We start from the raw sequence: 21,792 nt of genomic DNA, 5'->3' as shown, positions 1-21,792 counted from the left end.
TGGAGAGTTCACAGGAGCTGAGCTCCTAACGTGGTAGATGCTGGCTATGTAACCTAGCCGGCATCTGTCACTTCCACAGTGGACAGGGCTGAGCGTCGATCACTGCTGTTAACCATCTCTCAATCCCTTACCACATTATTTAAATGGAACTCTCATGTGTAGCGTTTCTCAGCCCCCTGTAATGAGATTGCGGGGTACCGATGGGTTTCCATACCAGGTGGGTGCCTGCTGATGGTCTTATGGCTGCCATCAAGCTACAGGCTGAGCTTTATAGGAGCTTGCAATTTGCAGTATATACTGTAATAATTATATTTTTTCCCCATATTATACAGGAAAATAATTCTATGCACTAGTGATATCAAAAGATAGGGATAAAAAATCCAAAAGGAATATGTTGTGCTAAATAAATATTTTATTTAAAGATGTTAAGACAGTATGATAGACTGATAATAGGTAAAAACACAAAGGCTGCTGCATAGGCATGGACATTCAATGCATAACAAAGCGGCTGCTGCGGTGTGTACAAAAAGCCAGGTCTATTTTATATAGCCCCCGTGAATAGGAAAAATAAATAGAACCTTGGTCTCTGATACAATAGATGAAAAGGTGGGTCTACAATGTAAATGGTGTTAATATGTACTCACAAGTATAAATCCTGCTTTCTTGCACTGTCCCCGCCACTGTATATTGCAGTATACAGATAAAGCAATCAAACAAACACAGGTTGTTGCCTTGAGAGACTTAGGGGTGCTTCACACACAGCGAGCTCGCTGCCGAGATCGCTGCTGAGTCACGTTTTTTGTGACGCAGCAGTGACCTCATTAGCGATCTCGCTGTGTGTGACACTGAGCAGCGATCTGGCCCCTGCTGCGAGATCGCTGCTCGTTACACACAGCCCTGGTTCGTTTTCTTCAAAGGCGCTCTCCCGCTGTGACACACAGATCGCTGTGTGTGACAGCGAGAGAGCGACGAAATGCAGGGAGCAGGAGCCGGCATCTGGCAGCTGCGGTAAGCTGTAACCAAGATAAACATCGGGTAACCAAGGTGGTTACCCGATATTTACCTTAGCTACCAGCCTCCGCAGCTCTCACGCTGCCTGTGCTGCCGGCTCCGGCTCTCTGCACATGTAGCTGCATTACACATCGGGTTAATTAACCCGATATGTACTGTCGCTAGGAGAGCAAGGAGCCAGCGCTAAGCAGTGTGCGCGGCTCCCTGCTCTCTGCACATGTAGCTGCATTACACATCGGGTTAATTAACCCGATGTGTACTGTAGCTAGGAGAGCAAAGCTAAGCGGTGTGCGCTGGTAACTAATGTAAACATCGGGTAACCATGCCCGATGTTGACCTTAGTTACCAGTGTCCGCAGCTTCCAGACGCCGGCTCCGTGCAAGCGCAGCGTCGCTTGCACGTCGCTGCTGGCTGGGGGCTGGTCACTGGTCGCTGGTGAGATCTGCCTGTTTGTGAGCTCACCAGCGACCATGTAGCGATGCAGCAGCGATCCTGACCAGGTCAGATCGCTGGTCGGATCGCTGCTGCATCGCTAAAGTGTGAAGGTACCCTTAGGGGTACTTCACACACAGCGAGATCGCTACTGAGATCGCTGCTGAGTCACGTTTTTTGTGACCTCATTAGCGATCTCGCTGTGTGTGACACTGAGCAGCGATCTGGCCCCTGCTGTGAGATCGCTGCTCGTTACACACAGCCCTGGTTCGTTTTTTTTATTGTTGCTCTCCCGCTGATAAGCACACATCGCTGTGTGTGACAGCGAGAGAGCAACAATCCTGAATGTGCAGGGAGCAGGAGCCGGCGTCTGACAGCCTGCGGTAAGCTGTAACTAAGGTAAACATCGGGTAACCAAGGTGGTTACCCGATATTTACCTTCGTTACCAGCCTCTGCAGCTCTCACGCTGCCAGTGCCTGCTCCTGCTCCCTGCACACGCTAAGTTAAGCGGTGTGAGCTGGTAACTAAGGTAAACATCGGGTAATCATACCCGATGTTTACCTTAGTTACCAGTGTCCGCAGCTTCCAGACGCCGGCTCCGTGCAAGCGCAGCGTCTGGCTGGGGGCTGGTCGCTGGTGAGATCTGCCTGTTTGACAGCTCATCAGCGACCATGTAGCGATGCAACAACGATCCTGACCAGGTCAGATCGCTGGTCGGATCGCTGCTGCATCGCTAAAGTGTGAAGGTACCCTTAAAGGTGCTTGACATATAGCGAGATCGCTATCGAGATCGAAGCTGAGTCACGGTTTTTGTGACGCAGCAGTGACCTCATTAGCGATCTCGCTGTGTGTGACACTGAGCAGCGATCTGGCCCCTGCTGTGAAATCGCTGATCGTTACACACAGCACCTGGTACATTTTTTTGACGTTGCTCTCCCACTGTGAAGCACACATCGCTGTGTGTGACAGCGAGAGAGCAACGATCTGAATGTGCAGGGAGCCGGCGTCTGGTAGCCTGTGTGGTAAGATGTAACTAAGGTAATTATCGGGTAACCAAGGGAAGCCCTTTCTTGGTTACCCGATATTTACCTTGGTTACTAGCGTCCGCCGCTCTCAGGCTGCCAGTGTCGGCTGCCTGCACACGTAGCTGGACTACACATTGGGTAAATAAGCACAGCAGTTTGCTTATTAACCCGATGTGTACTGTGGCTAGGAGTGGTATCAGTGTAACATGGTGCAAAAAAAATTCACACAATCTTTTTTTTTTTTTTATTTCCTTCCACCATTTAAAAAAGAAAAAAAAAAGACATGCACATTTATTTCTGTAACCATACGGACTTTGTAGGATAATGTTTAGAAATCATTTTAACCACACTGTCTCACACCCCCCAATGGGTGAAAAAAATGTGCAAAATTGCATGTTACTTACTATTTCCTCCCACTTTGGAATTTTTTCCATTTTTTTTTCCCTCCCAGTGTATTGTTTGGTAAAGATATAACTTAAAACTACAACACGACCCTCAAACAAGACTTCTTCTGGTTATTTTAATGGTAAAATAAAGAAGTTAAGGGCCTTTTAAAGAAGGCGAGAAAAAAACTAAAGTGCAAATAGCAAGTCGTTTGGGAGTGAAAAAGTTAAAATCACATTTGTATAAAGTCTAATAAACATTAGAAATTATCATACAAACTTAGAATTGTAAGGCACAGTGTTTTTGACATCTCATTGTTTGTTTTTTATTCTAACTCTTGGTTCTAGACAATGGATAAAGAGTTCAGGAAATGGATGAAATGGTATGGGAAAAAGCACGCAGAATACACAGTAAGTTATACGCATAGGCAGAGCACTTTAATAATCTTCATCCCCCTGGAATGATTATTTTCTAGCTATGAGCACTCTGCAGAGCCTGTAAACTGTGAGAAGCCAATGTCCATTATACATTCTTTGACAAGGTGTAAAAATGACTTGTTCACTTTCTGATAATTTCCTGCTAAAAGCCAATTACATTCCTAACTAAAGCGGGCTTTACAAGCTGCAACATCGCTAGCCGATGCTAGCGATGGCGAGCGTGATAGCACCCGCCCCTAACGTTATGCCGATATTTGGTGATCGCTGCCGCAGCAAACATTATCGCTACGGCAGCGTCACACGCACTTGCGTGGTCGTCGGCGTCACTGTGACTGCTGAACAATCCCTCCCTCAAGGGGGAGGACGTTCGGCATCACAGCGACGTCACCCCGATGTCACTAAGCGGTCGGCCAATCAAAGCGGAGGGGTGGAGATGAGCGGGACGAACATCCCGCCCACCTTCTTCCTTCCTCATTGCTGGCGTGTGGCAGGTAAGGAGAGGTTCCTCGTTCCTGCGGCGTCACACGTAGCGATGTGTGCTGCCGCAGAGACGAGTATCCACTTCGCCCATGCGACAGCAGCGATATTTGAGAATGGACCCCCATGTCAACGAGGAGCAATTTTGGACGTTTTTCCAAGGAGCGATTTTGGACGTTTTTCCAACTATTCAAAATCGCTCCTAGGAGTCTCACACAACGAGATCGCTATAGCGGCCGGATGTGCGTCACAAAATCCATGACCCCAACGAGATCGCTGTAGCGAAATCGTAGCGTGTAAAGCCCGCTTAAGTCTTTTTTTTTTTTTTTTGCCCCACATTTTCAGGGGATTTCGAAATTTTAGTCAATGCGTTCGTTTACACTAAGCTATTATTTATTGACGTAGGTTGAATAAATGTTAAGACTGCAGGTCAAGTGAATAAAGCCCTCAGATTTTGGAAATTATTTTATTACACCTTTTCATGGTATAACACTAAAGACATGACACTTTGATACAATGTAAAGTAGTCAGTGTACGGCTTGTATAACAGAGTAGGTGTGGTGTGCCCGCTAAATAACTCAACACACAGCCATTAATGTCTAAACCGCTGGTAGCAAAAGTGAGTACACCTGTAAGTTAAAATGGCCAAATTGTGCCCAAAATATCAATATTTTGTGTGGCCACCATGTATTTTAAGCCCTGCCTTAGAGGATTTTCACTACTAATGTCACCCCCTTCCATTTGTCCTAACTCTTTCTAACACTTTCCTAATAATATACTTCTGCTACCTGCCCTGGTCCTGTAGCTGTTCTCTCTGCGGCTCCTATATTCCTATGTTTTGGTCTGGCAGTGCTACTTGTAATCTGGAAACCGGAATTGGACGCACTGAACACTGCACGTCACTGGGTGGGAGGAGCTACCTCTGTGAGTGACAGCAGTTTTGGCACGCAGAGCTACATCAGGCTTGATGTACACTGACTACTTAGTCCAACCACACCCCCAGCACTGATTAGCATGTCTCTGTAATTGTACACAGACAGATGATAATCAGTGGTGTGGGCTGGATCATACACATCTCAACATTCTGAGCTCTGATAAACCTACAGCAGAGAAAAATTGGCTTTCATAACAGCTGCACCTACAGTTGTAAACTAAATGTTGTAATCAGGATCTCTTGTCAGGTTACAATTCAAAAACCTGCTGAGTTTCCTTTTAATGGCACTACAAAACTGCTATTGTAGCACTCTCAAAGTTTTTATCCTCTTAATATATTGCAATCATACTGTATACTTACAATTGCTCCTTTTGCATGTCTACTCTTTAAATTCTTCTGTTTTCCATTAGGTCTGTGACATCATGTTATTAAAGGGAACCTGTCACCAGATTTGGGCCTATAAGCTGCAGCCATCACCACTGGGCTCTTATGTACAACATTCTAACATGCTGTATAGAAGAGCCCAGACCGCTGTGTAGAACATAAAAAACACTTTATAATACTCACCTAACGGTCACTCTGGTGTAGACGGGTCAAATGTCTGACGCTATTCCCCAGACCGGCGCCTCCTCTTTCAGCCATCTTGGGCCTTCTGAAGCCGGCATGCATTACTCGTCCTACGTCATGCACACAGGCCGGTATTGAGGTCCTGCGCAGGCACACTACAATATTTTGATCTGCCCTGAGCAGGGCAGATCAAAGTGCACCTGCGCAGGACCTCCGTGCCGGCAAGTGTGTATGACGTAGGACGAGTAATGCTCGACGCCTTCGGAAGAAGGAGAACAAAGATGGCTGAAACGGGAGGTGCCGTTCCCGGAGAACAGCGCCACTCATCTGACCAGTCTGCATCGGAGCGACCCCCCCAGGTGAGTATTATAAAGTGATTTTTACGTTCTACACAGCGGTCTGGGCTCTTATATACAGCATGTTAGAATACTGTATATAAGAGCCCAGTGGTGATGGCCGCAGGTCATAGGCCCCAAATCTGGTGACAGGTTCCCTTAAAACCTGAGTAGCTGAATCCTTGTAAGCCCTATGCAGAATCAGGAAGTCTCTTTTCCATGTATGAGGCATCACTGCTAAAGTCAATGTGGGGGTGACAGGGGAATGATTTATCCAGGGACAAGAGACTTCCTGTGTATAAATAGAGTAGAGAAAAGAATTTCCTGGGTAGAAAGGCAAAATAAGCAATATAGTAAGAGGATAAAAAACATTGATGTGAGTTTGTGTTGCTGTACACTGTTATGCAACTGTGTTTTTAGGTGTAGAATCGTAGCATCCTGCACTAAAAAAGATGCATAAAAAACGCTGCTTCAAACCTGCTCTACAATGCATCAAATAAAGCAAAAGATGGCAATTATCACAGCCGATTGCAATTGTGGGCAGACACCTGCAACCAAAAAGAGGGAAAAAAGTGTGTTCATACCTGGGATCAGCGCCTTTTAGGTTATACTGGCCAATATATCCTGGAGCGAAGTACTATGTGGAGTAGAAATGAAGCTTTGCTCTCATTTCTGACTGGATTTACAGCCTTAGGACTGTAAACCTACAGGGTGTGTTTTGTGCAGGGGTAAATAATTGCACACAGGAAGCATAATCTATATCTAGGATACCAGATTATTTCCCAGTAAAAGCTAAAGTCCAGATTGTTTTACCTGATGTAACTTGTAACTTCTATATTTTTTCTCTTTATTTAGCTGGAACGTGGAGACTTCCTATCGGAGGAATGGAGGGAACGAATTGCCAACACAAGGTGTTTTATCTGCTCTGTAACAAGGCTGAGTGATTTGCTCACTCCACTATAAACCAATGTGGTTAATTCACTCGGCATTGAAATTACATCACAAAGAAGGAAAAGTCATTTAGAAATCACAGGATAGACATTAATGATCTGCAAATGATGAAAATGGAAACTAAATGTTCAAAACATGTAGATTTCTTCACTAAGTACAGCGGCCATACGCAGAATTGCTCCCACTTCCACACCTTAACCATTAATGACCTGATAGATAGCAGCTCAGGAATACTCTGCCATGCTGGGAAAATCATTAAAATCCACTGATAGCAGCTCCTTTGCAATTGCCTGATGTCTCAGTGGGAGACGCATATGGTGAGTGCAGGTTATCATAGCACAAGTAAGCCACTTTAGCTGCTCACAAAAGCAACATGTAGATTGATGTTGTGTTGAAAAATGGCTCTTGGGATACTTTGAAATGGCCAAACCACCAGATCCACAGCTGAAGCAATATAACGCTGAGCTGTTGGTGTACCTGGAATGAAGCCTAGGGGTGTCTGGCTGCAATACATCATGCCACTCCACAGTGTGATCCTGGGAGTATGACAGGTGTGACATTCCTCATGAAAACTCTTCATGGCGTTGCAAATGGTGTTGACAGTTTCAAAGAATAGCATCTAATGATCTGCTGCTTGCACATATGTTGTCAATGGAGGACACGTCTGGAGATACTTTAAGGCATGGTAACATATTTAGGCCACGTGGCCTGGCTTTGCCATGTTGAAAAACTGCTCCGGGGACACGTTCACATTCAATCGAGTAGGTTTTTTCATCTCATTACTCCGATGGTCTCCAGACCAATCTCAGAGTTTCAGTGCATCCAAGACAAAAGCAGGACTCTTCATTGAAGAGGACAGACCTCCATTCCAGCCTCCATTGCGGTCTCGCCCTGCAGCACAATGGTGTTTGAGTGCAGTGGTGTAAGCTCCGTGGATCGTAGCCCAATGTTAGGAAAACGCTGCCTGATGGTTTATATAGACGCGGAAACTTTAAGCTTATGTGACTTTAAATTAACTTTCCAGTACAGAATGGATCTATTATCTTTATTCATTCCAGGTGAACTAATAGCTCAGCATTATATTGATTTTTTTTTTTTTTTTTTTTGTGGTACTAGTGGTTCGGTCATTTCTAAAAGCACATCTGCGTGTCATTGAGCGGCAATTGCATGTGGAGCTTCCATCAGTGGATCTTCATGATTCCTCTGCCCAAGTGCACTCAGCTTGGCCGTACAATCCTCAGACTACCATTAGTAACTTCATTGATAGCACGCCAAGGCATGCAAGTGCGTGTATATCTGTGGGTGAGGCTTAGATTTAATACTGAATAAATCAAGATATTTTGAAAATGTTGCTTCCATTTTTCACAATTTTCCTTTCATTAACAGGTGTATCCATCCTTTGAATTCCATACTTTTCCTTCTTGGTTTCAATGTTTGAGAGTATAATTTTGGAGTACTTCTGAGTTTTTCTTTGTCCTACCACTGTAGTCCTTTTTAAACACATGGTGGCTCACTGATATCACACCACCTCTTAAATACTGTTAATATTTTGAGAAATGATCAGTCTTAAAGCACCACTCCAGTGGTTTGGGTTTTTTTTTTTCAGCATTGGAGTGGTGTTTTTAATCTCCCAGTCTTATACTCCCCTTCTGGTGTCTTCACCTTTTTTCAGCGTTGCTTTGGTCCCATGGCCCCATCTTGTGATTGTAACGTCAGACACGCTGGAAGTCAGAAATTACGTCACAAGAACTCGGTGCAAGTCTGAGAGCCAGAACAAAGCTATTCTAGGCTATTGAATAGTGTCCTCCGACTGGTCTCCTGAAACACTCGAGCACCTGGCAGGTCACAAACTGAGAATGACAGGAGCTGAAAACAGTTGACGACACCAGAGGGGGGATATAAGAATAGGGGTAGGGGACTTAGATTTAAAGCACCACTCCAGCAGCCAAAAGTATAATTGCTGGAGTGGTGCTTTAAAAATCAGTGGTGATAATGATCTTTGACATTGGGGAGGTTTAAGGGAACCAGTCAGGTCGGATAATGCTATTAACCTGCAGATAGCTCCACAGATTAACTATATAGTAGCGTTAGTAAGGTACCTGACCATTATACTGGAAGTGCAGCTACCAGCAGGAAATTAGCTGTTCCTTCCGGTGCCTTAGTCACGCAGGTGGGCTGGCGATGTGCGAGCGGCAGATGTGAACACACTTCGTCACTTTGATTGACAGCTGGTTTTGTGGTCCTTTAGTGCAGAGCCAGCTGTTAGTCCATGCACAGTGCTGTTATCGGTGACTAACCGTGTCCATGACTGAAAGCCGGCGGCTCCTAAAAGAGTTAATGTTCATTTTCTCGAGGTGCCGCACTTTCATACAATGCCGGGCACCTTCACAACACTATTACCCTTCAGATTAATCCTGTATTTGCAGGGTAATAGCGTTATCTCACCTTACAGTTTCCCTTTCGCAGGGATCTGTTTGGAAACGGATCACTGTCTTTTAAACTTGATCAAACTTTTCCGTGAATATTCAGCTGCATGTCCTAAAATTCGAGTGCATTTGCTTGAAAAAATGGGTGTTTTTTTGTTTTCTTTATGAACCCCATAAGCAAGGAATTGAGTATCCTGCTCCAGCTTTTTACACACAGGCGTAGGCACACAGCCGCACATTCCTACACTTTCCTTGCAGTTGGTGCACACTGCTGATGTGAGAATCTGCTGCAGATTTAGCACTACAGGTGAATAGGGCTTGATACAACCCTATTTACCTGTGTTTCACTGTTCTGCGTAGCAGAATATTCTGCCACCTATATGCATGAACCTGACCTAAAGGGGTAGTATAGAAGAAAGCAGTCACAATAACACACTTTTTATATCTGGTATGCAGGCTATCCCAAGGACACTTATTTACTGCAGGTGTCTGATAGAACCTTATTGACTTGTTATACTACATACTTAGTAGAAGCCTGGCTTTATGATTCAGGTATGCATATATTGCATACATTAATTTTATTTTTTTTCCATTTTTAGCAATGGAGTATTTGTTTATTTTGTTACATACATTTTTTTCATTCCAGTCTATATTTTTTATTTATTTTTTTTTTTGTAAGATGACCTGTTGCTTGTTAAAAAAAATTCTTAACTTCTAAGAATCCTTGAGCTTCCCAGATTCTGACGCTTTTTTCCCCTGAGATGTTTACATTTGTTTTTTACAGATCACTATGTGATACTTTTAGGCAAATTGGGTACTTTCTCAGTGGGCATACGCTTTCACCCCTCCCTCCCAGCCTCTGCCATTCACGGCTCGCTAGCATCTGAGCCTGCTTGATCAGCTGCCAGGCTGGGATTGGCACCATGTAATACGCAGGGGTAAAGGAGCACAGCCCCAGAGAAGGCGCTGAAGAAACTCAGTGGAACTGCACATGCTGCTCTCCAAAAGCAACACGTGAAATTCTCTGCAATGGGATGCAACCCCAAACATAAATGAGTGTCCGTATCAGGGGAGCTCAGAGATTTATACAAGGTATTTGACTCCATTTTTTGCCTAAGTGACAGGTTCTTATAAAGACCAGCCCTTTTCTGATTGACGAGGGCAGTTTCCGAAGTCATAAATTATGTTTATGTAGTTGGCCAGCCCCCCTTTCTGTTAGGACCCATGCATAGATTTGGAAGGGGGTTGAAATGAGCCAATCAGCAGCCCATTTCAGTCATAACGGGTGCTTAGACAGCGAAGGAGGCTGGATATGTATGTATTTATATTTAATACCTCCTAAAGATATTTACTTCTGAAAGCCCTTTTTTCTAGCAAGTGTGCCCTAATTTGGGTCCATCTAACCCAAGTCCACCCTGGACTGAGTGCTGCAGGATTGTGTGTGTGTGTGTGTGTGGTGGGGTGGGGGGTTCACAGTGGGATTGTACATTGCTATAAAATTACTTTGTAGTTTCCTTATGTCAGGTCGCTGGTCGCTTCATAGTATAACGAGCATGACCATAACTTTTGTTCTTTTGGCTTGAGACTTGCCGAACAGAGTGGCAAAAAAAAAGTTTTTACAGTTCTGGAATTAACATTGCTATTATCTTGCAGTGTTATTTTTGTGAATAATTTTGCCTTTGGTCCTGAAGTCGATCACCAGCTTAAAGAGAGATTTGCCAACATGAAGGAAGGTAATGTATGGACCCATCCTTATTTGTCGTTGGGAGTTATGTCTCTTAAACCCTGGTGTTAATCCACTGTTGCTGTGTGTAGGGGTGCCGTTTAGGCTGCCATACACTTTAGACTAAGGCCAGCTGTACCTGCTGATTTGGGCTGGATTGTGTAACAGTTTAAAGGGAACCTGTCAGGTGTAATATGCAGCCAGGAGAACGAGCAGTTCTGGGTGCATACTGCTAATCCCTGCCTAACCATCCCTGTATACACTAGCATTAGATAAAGAGATGTATAGAAAAAGTATTTCTAAAGATCTTATATCTTATGCTAATGAGCGCGGGGTGTAGTCTCCCAAAGGTGTTATATCCCCCCGACTAGCCGCCCTCTTATCATGTTAGACCACCCCACAGGGGTGTACTAACTTGCTATCCAATTCAGCATCACCAGCAGTGACGTGCGTACCTGTGTTTCCTGTCACCACACTTCTGAATGCCGGGCACTTCCGGTCATGTGCAGCATGAAGCCGGGTGTACGTGTCCTGGCTTCAGAGAGGTCTACTGTGCATGACCGGAAGTGCTGGACATTCAGTAGCATGGTCACAGCGAACACAGGTACGCACGGCACCACTGGTCATGCTGAATTGAATAGCATATTAGAACGCCCCCGTGGGCGGACTAGTCCGGGATATAACGCCTTTGGGACTAGTCCTCGCGCTCATTAGCATGTGATATAAGATCTGTAGAAATCCTTTTTCTATAGATCCCTTTATCTATGCTTGTGTATACAGGGACGGTTAGGCAGGGATTAGTAATATGTACCCAGAACTGCTCGTGCTCCTGGCTGCATATTACACCTGACAGGTTCCCTTTGATGTGAAAGGGCTGTATGTGTATTACCCCCACAGGATAGACTGATCCGACCTGCTGAATTTCAGCAGCCAATAAATTCTCCCTGGAAATAAGGCTAGTCTAAATTGTATGGGGGCTTGTAGACTGGTTGTACATAATCAGCTTAGTTGTGATAACTGATGGTCTTAAATTAACCTTGTTGGTTGATAACTCTTTAGACTGTATAGTCCAAAGTTTATAGAATTTTTTTAGTTGACATACTTTGATCCATACTATTTCAGCAATTTTTTGTTCACAGGATTTCCATTGAGGTTGTACTCCCTTTTATCCACTTTCTGATATACCTCTTCATATAGACATAATGCATGCAAATAGCCCCTTCGCAGAGAACGATAACTGGCTCGAGTGCACCCATTATCGGTAGCAAACCTAGAAGATGGCTTCAACCCCTTTTCCCCTTCCCGGCATCTGCCGTCTATGTAGGTGTATGATTTGGGCTCACGAGCAGAGGCTGCTCCATCCACTTTAGGTGCCAGCTCTTAATACTGCCAGTACCTGTCGCTAACAGCATAGTCCAGGTTTATCTCGAATCACCATTGTTTAACCCCTAAAATCCCAAAGTCAATGGCCTCCTGACCATTACATTACATAAAATAATTTTTTAAAAATAAACCTTTTATTAGTATATCTTGTCACACCTGTTATAGTCCAATTTGTGAAATTATTTAATCTATATTATACAGTAAAGGTAATAAAGCAAATGTCCTATTTTTGTTGTTTGATACACTCATTCCTGAAAAACAATAAAATTGTTTAACATGTCGTATGTACCCAAAATATCACTAGTAAACATTAGTAGCTCACCACACAAACACACAAAAAATAAGCCTATTGACCGAAAAGCGGGGAAAAAAGTGGTCTCAGAATAGTGACCAAACCATTTTTTTTATTCTACGACTTAGAGACAAAAACAATATTGACCTACTTCTGCTCACCTGGAAAATCACGTTATTTAGTCAACTTTACAGTGTAAAACAATGTCAAAATTGTGTTTTTGTTTTTGTTCACTACGATTAAAAATAAGTTTCTTCGGCGCTCCATTGGGAGACCCAGACGATTGGGTGTATAGCTACTGCCTCCGGAGGCCACACAAAGCATTACACTAAAAAGTGTAAGGCCCCTCCCCTTCTGGCTATACACCCCCCGTGGGATCACGGCTGCTCAGTTTTCAAGCTTTGTGCGAAGGAGGTCAGACATCCACGCATAGCTCCACTGTTTAGTCAGCAGTAGCTGCTGACTATATCGGATGGAAGAAAAGAGGGCCCATACTAAAGGGCCCCCAGCATGCTCCCTTCTCACCCCACTTTTGTCGGGTGTTTGTTAAGGTTGAGGTACCCATTGCGGGTACGGAGGCTGGAGCCCACATGCTGTTTTCCTTCCCCATCCCCCTGAAGGGCTCTGGTGAAGTGGGATCTTACCGGCCTCCAGACTCTGAGGCCGGGCTCCATCCACAGACCCGGAGATCCTGCTGGATACGGAGCTGGGTACCATCAGGGACAAGGCCCTGCAACATTCAGGTACTCTGTGTCCCCGTGCGGACAGGCACAGACACACGCCAGCGTTGCTGGGTGTTCTAGTGCGCCGGGGACAGTAGCGCTGTGCGCCTGGGTTTTACTCACTGCAGCTTAGCTGAGTGAGTTTATGTGGGGAACTACCGCGCCGGCCGCCATGGAGACAGCGGCGCGGCTGAGACTTGTGGTGCGCCGGGGACTTCGCGCCGACCGTGCTTTTACGACGGCGGCGCTGATTAATCTAGTCCCCGGCTTCTGCGGCCTAGTTACGTTCGTTCCCGCCCCCAGCCCTGTCAGTCAGGGCAGGGGAGAGACGCTGTACAGTAGTCAGCGCCGAGGGCTGGAGTCTTATTTACATACTCCAGCCCTCTCACTGGGCACAGTGGGACGCCAGTTCCCGCTCTTTGTCTGCACACGCCCACGGCCCGCCCCTCTTCACTGGACGCCGGCAGCCATTCCTGCACGCAGTCTGAGCTGGAGAACGGACATAGCCCTGGGAGACCCAGACAGGGGATTCTGGCGACCACACAACCGCTATTAAGCGGGTGGTAAGCAGCACCTAAGTGCTGACCCCACTAGTGCCACAGTGTTGTTTTGTGTACTTTTGTTTGTACATATATATTGCACTGTACGGTCGCTTCTTGGCTTATACCCCTATATTGCTCTGAGGAGACAACAGCATGTCATCCGCAAAAAGCAAGGGTGCCAAGGCACGGGCTTTATATACTGCCTGTACCGCGTGTGGGGCTGATCTACCGGCAGGTTCCACTGACCCCCATTGTGTGCAATGTTCGGTCCCTGTGCCACTTCGTCAGCCGGAGTCTATGTTAGTAGTGGCCCAGGCAGAGACGCCTGTGAACCCTGCCCCGGTGACGGGGACAGAGTTTGCAGTTTTTGCTGATAAGATGTCTGTGACTATGACAAAAATCCTAGAAACCTTGCAGTCCAGGCCGGTCACTCAGACCATGGGCACTGCTGATTCAATGTTTCCCGGTCCCCCTCAGTTGGAACTAATACGTGCTCCAAGGGGGTCCCAGGCATCACAGGCTGAAGGCTCTGACTCGGACGACAGTCCCAGGCAGCCTAAGCGAGCTCGCTGGGAGAGACACTCGGCGTCATCACGCTGGTCAGGGTCTCAGCGAGAGGATTCTCTGTATGATGAGACAGAGTTAGGTGATCAGGAGTCTAATCCTGAGACTGCTCTCAACCTGGATACCCCTGATGGTGACGCCATGGTGAATTATCTTATAGCGGCCATCAATAGACTGCTGGATATTTCTCCTCCAGCGGAGGAGGCAGCAGCACAGCAGGAGAAATTCCATTTTAGGTATCCCAAACGTAAATTGAGCTCTTTTCTGGACCACGCGGACTTCAGAGAAGCAGTCCAGAAACACCATGCTTCTCCAGATAAGCGTTTCTCCAAACGTCTTAAGGATACACGTTATCCCTTTCCCCCTGACGTGGTCAAACGCTGGACCCAGTGTCCAAAGGTGGACCCCCCAATCTCCAGACTTGCGGCTAGATCCATAGTTGCAGTGGAAGATGGGGCTTCACTTAAAGATGCCAATGACAGACAGATGGACCTTTGGTTGAAATCTGTCTATGAAGCTATCGGTGCGTCGTTTGCTCCAGCATTCGCAGCCGTGTGGGCACTCCAAGCTATTTCAGCTGGTCTAGCGCAGGTGGACTCGATCATACGTCCATCAGTGCCGCAAGTGGCGTCCTTGACCTCGCAAATGTCTGCGTTTGCGACTTACGCTATCAATGCGGTCTTGGACTCTACCAGCCGTACGTCAATGGCGTCCGCCAACTCGGTGGTTTTACACAGAGCCTTATGGTTAAAAGAATGGAAAGCAGATTCTGCTTCCAAAAAATGCTTAACCAGTTTGCCATTATCTCAAGACAGGCTGTTTGGTGAGCAATTGGCGGAAATCATTAAACAGTCCAAGGGTAAGGACTCTTCCTTACCCCAGCCCAGATCAAACAAACCTCAGCAGGTGCTCTCTAAGGGCAGAGGGAGTGGTAATCCCTGTTCCTCTCCTGGAAAGAGGTCAGGGTTTTTACTCCAATCTATTTGTGGTGCCAAAAAAGGACGGCTCTTTCCGTCCTGTTCTGGACCTAAAACTGCTCAACAAGCACGTGAAAACCAGGCGGTTCCGGATGGACTCCCTCCGCTCCGTCATTGCCTCGATGTCTCAAGGAGATTTCCTAGCATCAATAGACATCAAAGATGCTTATCTCCACGTGCCGATTGCCCCAGAGCACCAGCGTTTTCTACGCTTCGTTATAGGAGACGAACACTTTCAGTTCATAGCCCTGCCGTTTGGTCTGGCGACAGCCCCACGGGTTTTCACCAAGGTCATGGCAGCAGTGGTAGCAGTCTTGCACTCTCAGGGACACTCGGTGATCCCTTACTTGGACGATCTACTTGTCAAGGCACCCTCTCAAGAGGCATGCCAGCACAGCCTGAACGTTGCGCTGGAGACTCTCCAGACTTTCGGGTGGATCATCAACTTTTCAAAGTCAAATCTGTCACCGACCCAATCACTAACATATCTTGGCATGGAGTTTCATACTCTCTCAGCGATAGTGAAGCTTCCGCTGGACAAGCAGCGTTCACTACAGACAGGGGTGCATTCTCTCCTTCAGGGCCAGTCGCATCCCTTAAGACGCCTCATGCACTTCCTGGGGAAGATGGTAGCGGCAATGGAGGCAGTTCCCTTTGCGCAGTTTCATCTGCGCCCACTTCAATGGGACATTCTCCGCCAATGGGACGGGAAGTCGACGTCCTTGGACAGGAAAGTCTCCCTTTCCCAGACGGCCAAGGACTCTCTTCAATGGTGGCTTCTTCCCACCTCATTATCACAGGGAAGGTCCTTCCTACCCCCATCCTGGGCGGTGGTCACGACAGACGCGAGTCTGTCAGGGTGGGGAGCAGTTTTTCTCCACCACAGAGCTCAGGGTACGTGGACTCAGCAGGAGTCCACCCTTCAGATCAATGTTCTGGAAATCAGGGCAGTGTATCTTGCCCTACAAGCCTTTCAGCAGTGGCTGGAAGGAAAGCAGATCCGAATTCAGTCGGACAACTCCACAGCGGTGGCATACATCAACCACCAAGGCGGGACACGCAGTCGGCAAGCCTTCCAGGAAGTCCGGCGGATTCTGATGTGGGTGGAAGCCACGGCCTCCACCATATCCGCAGTTCACATTCCCGGCGTAGAAAACTGGGAAGCGGACTTCCTCAGTCGCCAGGGTTTGGACGCAGGGGAATGGTCCCTTCACCCGGACGTGTTTCAGGAAATCTGTCGCCGCTGGGGAAGGCCGGACGTCGATCTAATGGCGTCCCGGCACAACAACAAGGTCCCAACTTTCATGGCACGGTCTCGCGATCACAGAGCTCTGGCGGCAGACGCCTTAGTGCAAGATTGGTCGCAGTTCCAACTGCCCTATGTGTTTCCCCCTCTGGCACTCTTGCCCAGAGTGCTACGCAAGATCAGGTCCGATTGCCGCCGCACCCTGCTCGTCGCCCCAGACTGGCCGAGAAGGTCGTGGTATCCGGATCTGTGGCATCTCACGGTCGGCCAACCGTGGGCGCTACCAGACCGGCCAGACTTACTGTCACAAGGGCCGTTTTTCCATCTGAATTCTGCGGCCCTGAACCTGACTGTGTGGCCATTGAGTCCTGGATACTAGCATCTTCAGGATTATCTCAAGGGGTCGTGGCCACCATGAGACAGGCTAGGAAGCCCACGTCTGCTAAGATCTACCACAGAACGTGGAAGATTTTCTTATCCTGGTGCTCGACACAGGGAGTGTCCCCCTGGCCATTTGCATTGCCTACTTTTCTTTCCTTCCTGCAATCTGGTTTGGAAAAAGGCTTATCGCTAGGCTCCCTTAAAGGGCAAGTCTCAGCGCTATCGGTATTTTTTCAAAAGCGTCTAGCACGACTTCCTCAGGTACGCACGTTCCTGCAGGGGGTTTGTCACATCGTCCCTCCGTACAAACGGCCGTTAGATCCATGGGATCTGAACAGGGTACTAGTTACTCTCCAGAAGCCGCCCTTCGAGCCTCTGAAAGATGTTTCACTTTCCCGGCTCTCACAGAAAGTGGCCTTTCTGGTAGCGGTCACGTCTCTTCGGAGGGTATCCGAGCTGGCAGCGCTGTCATCCAAAGCTCCCTTCCTGGTTTTTCACCAGGACAAGGTAGTGCTGCGCCCGATTCAGGAGTTTCTCCCTAAGGTGGTATCCTCTTTTCATCTCAATCAGGATATCTCATTGCCTTCCTTTTGTCCTCATCCAGTTCATAGGTATGAAAAGGATTTGCATTTGTTGGATCTTGTGAGAGCACTCAGGATCTACATTTCCCGCACGGCGCCCCTGCGCCGTTCGGATGCACTCTTTGTCCTTGTCGCTGGTAAGCGCAAAGGATCGCAGGCTTCCAAATCCACCCTGGCTCGATGGATCAAGGAACCAATTCTTGAAGCCTACCGTTCTGCTGGGCTTCCGGTTCCATCAGGGCTGAAGGCCCATTCTACCAGAGCCGTGGGTGCGTCCTGGGCATTACGACACCAGGCTACGGCTCAACAGGTGTGCCAGGCAGCTACCTGGTCAAGTCTGCACACTTTCACCAAACATTATCAGGTGCATACCTACGCTTCGGCGGACGCCAGCCTAGGTAGAAGAGTCCTGCAGGCGGCGGTTGCCTCCTCGTAGGAGAGGGCTGTTTTGCAGCTCTCACTTGAGGTATTACTTTACCCACCCAGGGACTGCTTTTGGACGTCCCAATCGTCTGGGTCTCCCAATGGAGCGCCGAAGAAGAAGGGAATTTTGTTACTTACCGTAAATTCCTTTTCTTCTAGCTCCAATTGGGAGACCCAGCACCCGCCCTGTTTCCTTCGGGATTTTTGGTTTTTTCGGGTACACATGTTGTTCATGTTGAACGGTTTCAGTTCTCCGATGTTACTTCGGATTGAATTTGTTTAAACCAGTTATTGGCTTTCCTCCTTCTTGCTTTAGCACTAAAACTGAGCAGCCGTGATCCCACGGGGGCTGTATAGCCAGAAGGGGAGGGGCCTTACACTTTTTAGTGTAATGCTTTGTGTGGCCTCCGGAGGCAGTAGCTATACACCCAATCGTCTGGGTCTCCAAATTGGAGCTAGAAGAAAAGGAATTTACGGTAAGTAACAAAATTCCCTTCTTCCCCTTTTTTACAGTACACCGTTTGGTGAAATGTGATTTCACATAACTTAAAAATCAAATAGTAATTGCTTTAAAGAATGGGTTGTAAATACAGAAGCGAAAGAAATAAATGGCCACATCTGTCAGTGGTCAAAAAGTTTTGTTGGGATATAAAGCCAAACCAGTATCTTAACAAATGGAGGTCTTCTCATTTCGGTGATCAGCTATTTGCTCTAATTGCACTGATGAGTGGCAAGAGCCCCGAAATGTTTGCTATTTTAGGCAGTTTCCTAGGAGAAAGTAGTGGATTGGCCTCATGGATAGCATGTGCCACTTTCCATTAGCTCATGAAAAGTCATTGATTAACCCGTGATCATGGTCCCGAAACTCCTGTCTAAAGCCACATTCACTTGTTCAGTATTTGGTCAGTATTTTACTTCAGTATTTTTAAAGGGAATCAGTCAGCAGGTGTTTGCTACCTCATCTGAGAGGTATGATATAGGCATTGTATCACTTGGCTTACTGGGTTCTGACACATTCAGAATTTTCAGATTTAGTCATGTAGCAGGCTCTGTAAAGAGATTGTACGTTGACAGTGAGGTGTCAATCGGAGGAGGGGGCGTGCAGGATTTTTATGCACAGTACAGCCAACACAAGGGTCCTGCTGTGTGAACAGACCTTAAAAATACAGGCATCCCTGAATTTTCTGTATTAACCCTTGCAGAATGCTGCCTTTAGATTACATAGCACAAACCTGCTGACAGATTACCTTTTAAACCAAAACAAGGAGTGGGTAAAAACTGCAGAAGTGGTGCATGTCTTTCTATTCTAGTTATCTCTGCTTGTTCCACTACAGATTTTGACTTGCAAATACTGAACATGGCCTCAGATCGATCAATTCCCTACTAGCAGAGAATATAGCACAGGGGATTGAGGACGGTCTGTGATTGCAGTGGCTCAATATAAATCCTTGCATGTTGCAGTCAATAGCATAATGAACATGAGACCTCATCCAGCCTTCTATGTATCACATATGTATTCCTTGAGTTTTTGCAAACGTTAGTCTATTATAGTCTGTAGCTGTTAAAGGGAACCTGTCAGCAGAAATGTCCCCTAAAACCTAACAGATTCCCCCTCTGCAGCTCCTGGGCTGCATTCTTTAAAGGTCCCTGTTATGATTGTGCCCACTTTCTGACCGAAAAAAAGTGTTTATAAAGTTGTACCTTTTTGGCTTCTGATTCTGTAAATCTGTCACGGGGCCGGGCTGCCTGATGGCCGTTATTCTGCCCCCTGGTCCTGTATGCCGCCCCCATCGCTGATTTCAATACTTCTGGACGCCGCCCACTGCTCCAGCCATCCCCGCGCATGCCCAGTGCCCATCTCTCGGGGATGAGCACTGTGCCCAGCGTCACCGCTAGTGACGTGCACGCAGGGTTAAGATTATGGGCGGTGCTGTGATGTTTATTCCTAAGCAACCGCCCATAATCGCGGGACCGCGCTTTCCCCCTCGGCCTGCTTCTGCTTCCTGCCTCGGGGCAAGATGGGAAGGAGGCGAAGTGAGGTCAGCAGCAGCGCGCTTGCTCAGAAAGAAGCAGGCCGAGGGGGAAAGCGCGGTCCCGCGATTATGGGCGGTTGCTTAGGAATAAACATCACAGCACCGCCCATAATCTTAACCCTGCGTGCACGTCACTAGCGGTGACGCTGGGCACAGTGCTCATCCCCGAGAGATGGGCACTGGGCATGCGCGGGGATGGCTGGAGCAGTGGGCGGCGTCCAGAAGTATTGAAATCAGCGATGGGGGCGGCATACAGGACCAGGGGGCAGAATAACGGCCATCAGGCTGCCCGCCCCCGTGACAGATTTACAGAATCAGAAGCCAAAAAGGTACAACTTTATAAACGCTTTTTTTCGGTCAGAAAGTGGGCACAATCATAACAGGGACCTTTATAGAATGCAGCCCAGGAGCTGCAGAGGGGGAATCTGTTAGGTTTTAGGGGACATTTCTGCTGACAGGTTCCCTTTAACATGTTTGTGTTTTTTTGCGGTTTCTGTGTCTGTTAAAAAATGATGGATATGTTTGTTTTGACCAGCACTTGATAAAAGGTGCCAATACAGGTCTATAGGTCCGTGAAAATCAGACAGCACACGTATGGCATCAGTGTAGAAACTGTACGTTCTGTGATTTGGCATGTACATGTACAGTTAGGTCCAGAAATATTTGGATACTGACCAGATCTTGGTGATTTGCACTCTGCATTCCAGAAGTTGTTTTTTTTTAATTTAAATTGAAACAATTGAGATGAAATTGAAATATTAATTCTCGGGTTTATTTAAAGAGATTGAACTAAAATATGCTGGAAACGTTTAGGAATTGCACCCATTATCTACAAAACATCCTTCTTTCAGGGACTCAAAAATAATTGGCTATATTGACTTCACCAGAAATAAAATGTTCATTTGGAATACTTTATAGACAATCCTTTCCAGGCAATGGCTGACAGAAGTCTGGAAACCATGGATGTCACCAATCGCTGGGCCGCCTCCTTTATGATGCTTTACCAGGCCTTTGCTTCAGCAGACTTTAGATGTTGCTTGTTTGTGGGTCTTTCTACCTTAAATTTTGTTTTAAAAGGAACCAATCACCAGGATTTTCGTGTATATAACCTAAAGCCAGTGCTATACTGGCACTATCAGGCTGATTCTATACATACAATGGTCAGCTCGGATGTATAGGTTTTGAAATCCAAGAAAGTAAAGTTTATAAAATGATTTGCTTGTTGAGTGACAACAACTGAGGATCAGATAATATCTGGGGGTATTCATAGTTATCCCCTCCCCCTCTTAGAATTAGCATAAGTATGATACAATCAACCTAGCAGGACCTGAGGTCATACCATTGTGACCAGAGGGGTGGGGCCTCAGCCAACAAAGCTGATACAAGGAAGCAACATTTGTCAGCTGAGGCCCTGCTCCTTCTGGTCACATGGGTATGACCTCAGAACAGGTCCTGCTAGGTCGATTGTATCATACTTATGCTAGGTCTAACGGGGGGAGGGGATAACTAGAATACTTCAATGGAAAAGTGTTCTTAACCACTTAACGACCGCAGGCGGTAAGATTACATCCTAGCGGTCATAGTGTTAATCCCCGCGGGCTGCTGCAAGCAGCCTGCGCGATCAATGCACATGTCAGCTGATTTTTACAGCTGATGTGTGTCTGCCAGGCACAAGTGGGTCCGCATTCCGCCCATGCCTTTTAACCCCTTAAATGGCGCTGTCAATATGTGACAGCACCATTATAATCGCGATCACGCTAAAACTTTACTTGCAGGCTGATACTGGAAGTCACGTCACGTGACGTGATCACGTGGATCCAGTGGTTGTCTATGTAGCACAGGGTCATGTGATGACTCCTGTAGCTCACATGACTCAGGTCCTGTAAGAAACAGCTGAGTACTGGCTGTTACAGGAGATGACCACTTCTCCCGGTCTGAGCGATGC

The 21,792-nt window shown here is 46.8% G+C and overlaps 1 protein-coding gene across 2 annotated transcripts in view; it reads left to right on the top strand.

Moving 5' to 3' along the window:
* Window positions 1-21,792, top strand: part of DOT1L (DOT1 like histone lysine methyltransferase) — a 214,262-nt gene that overhangs the window by 85,582 nt on the left and 106,888 nt on the right. For both annotated transcript variants that reach the window (XM_075352589.1, XM_075352590.1), the window contains exons 7-9: window positions 3,201-3,263; window positions 6,459-6,514; window positions 10,634-10,713. In XM_075352589.1, coding sequence (XP_075208704.1) covers window positions 3,201-3,263; window positions 6,459-6,514; window positions 10,634-10,713 — 199 coding nt within the window. The remainder of the gene's footprint in view (window positions 1-3,200; window positions 3,264-6,458; window positions 6,515-10,633; window positions 10,714-21,792) is intronic.

This window comes from Anomaloglossus baeobatrachus, chromosome 1, assembly GCF_048569485.1.
Source record: "Anomaloglossus baeobatrachus isolate aAnoBae1 chromosome 1, aAnoBae1.hap1, whole genome shotgun sequence".
In the NCBI taxonomy this organism is placed as follows: Eukaryota; Metazoa; Chordata; class Amphibia; order Anura; family Aromobatidae; genus Anomaloglossus; species Anomaloglossus baeobatrachus.
The sequence above is the reverse complement of the archived record's forward strand: the minus strand, read 5'-3'. Positions and strand labels throughout refer to the sequence as shown.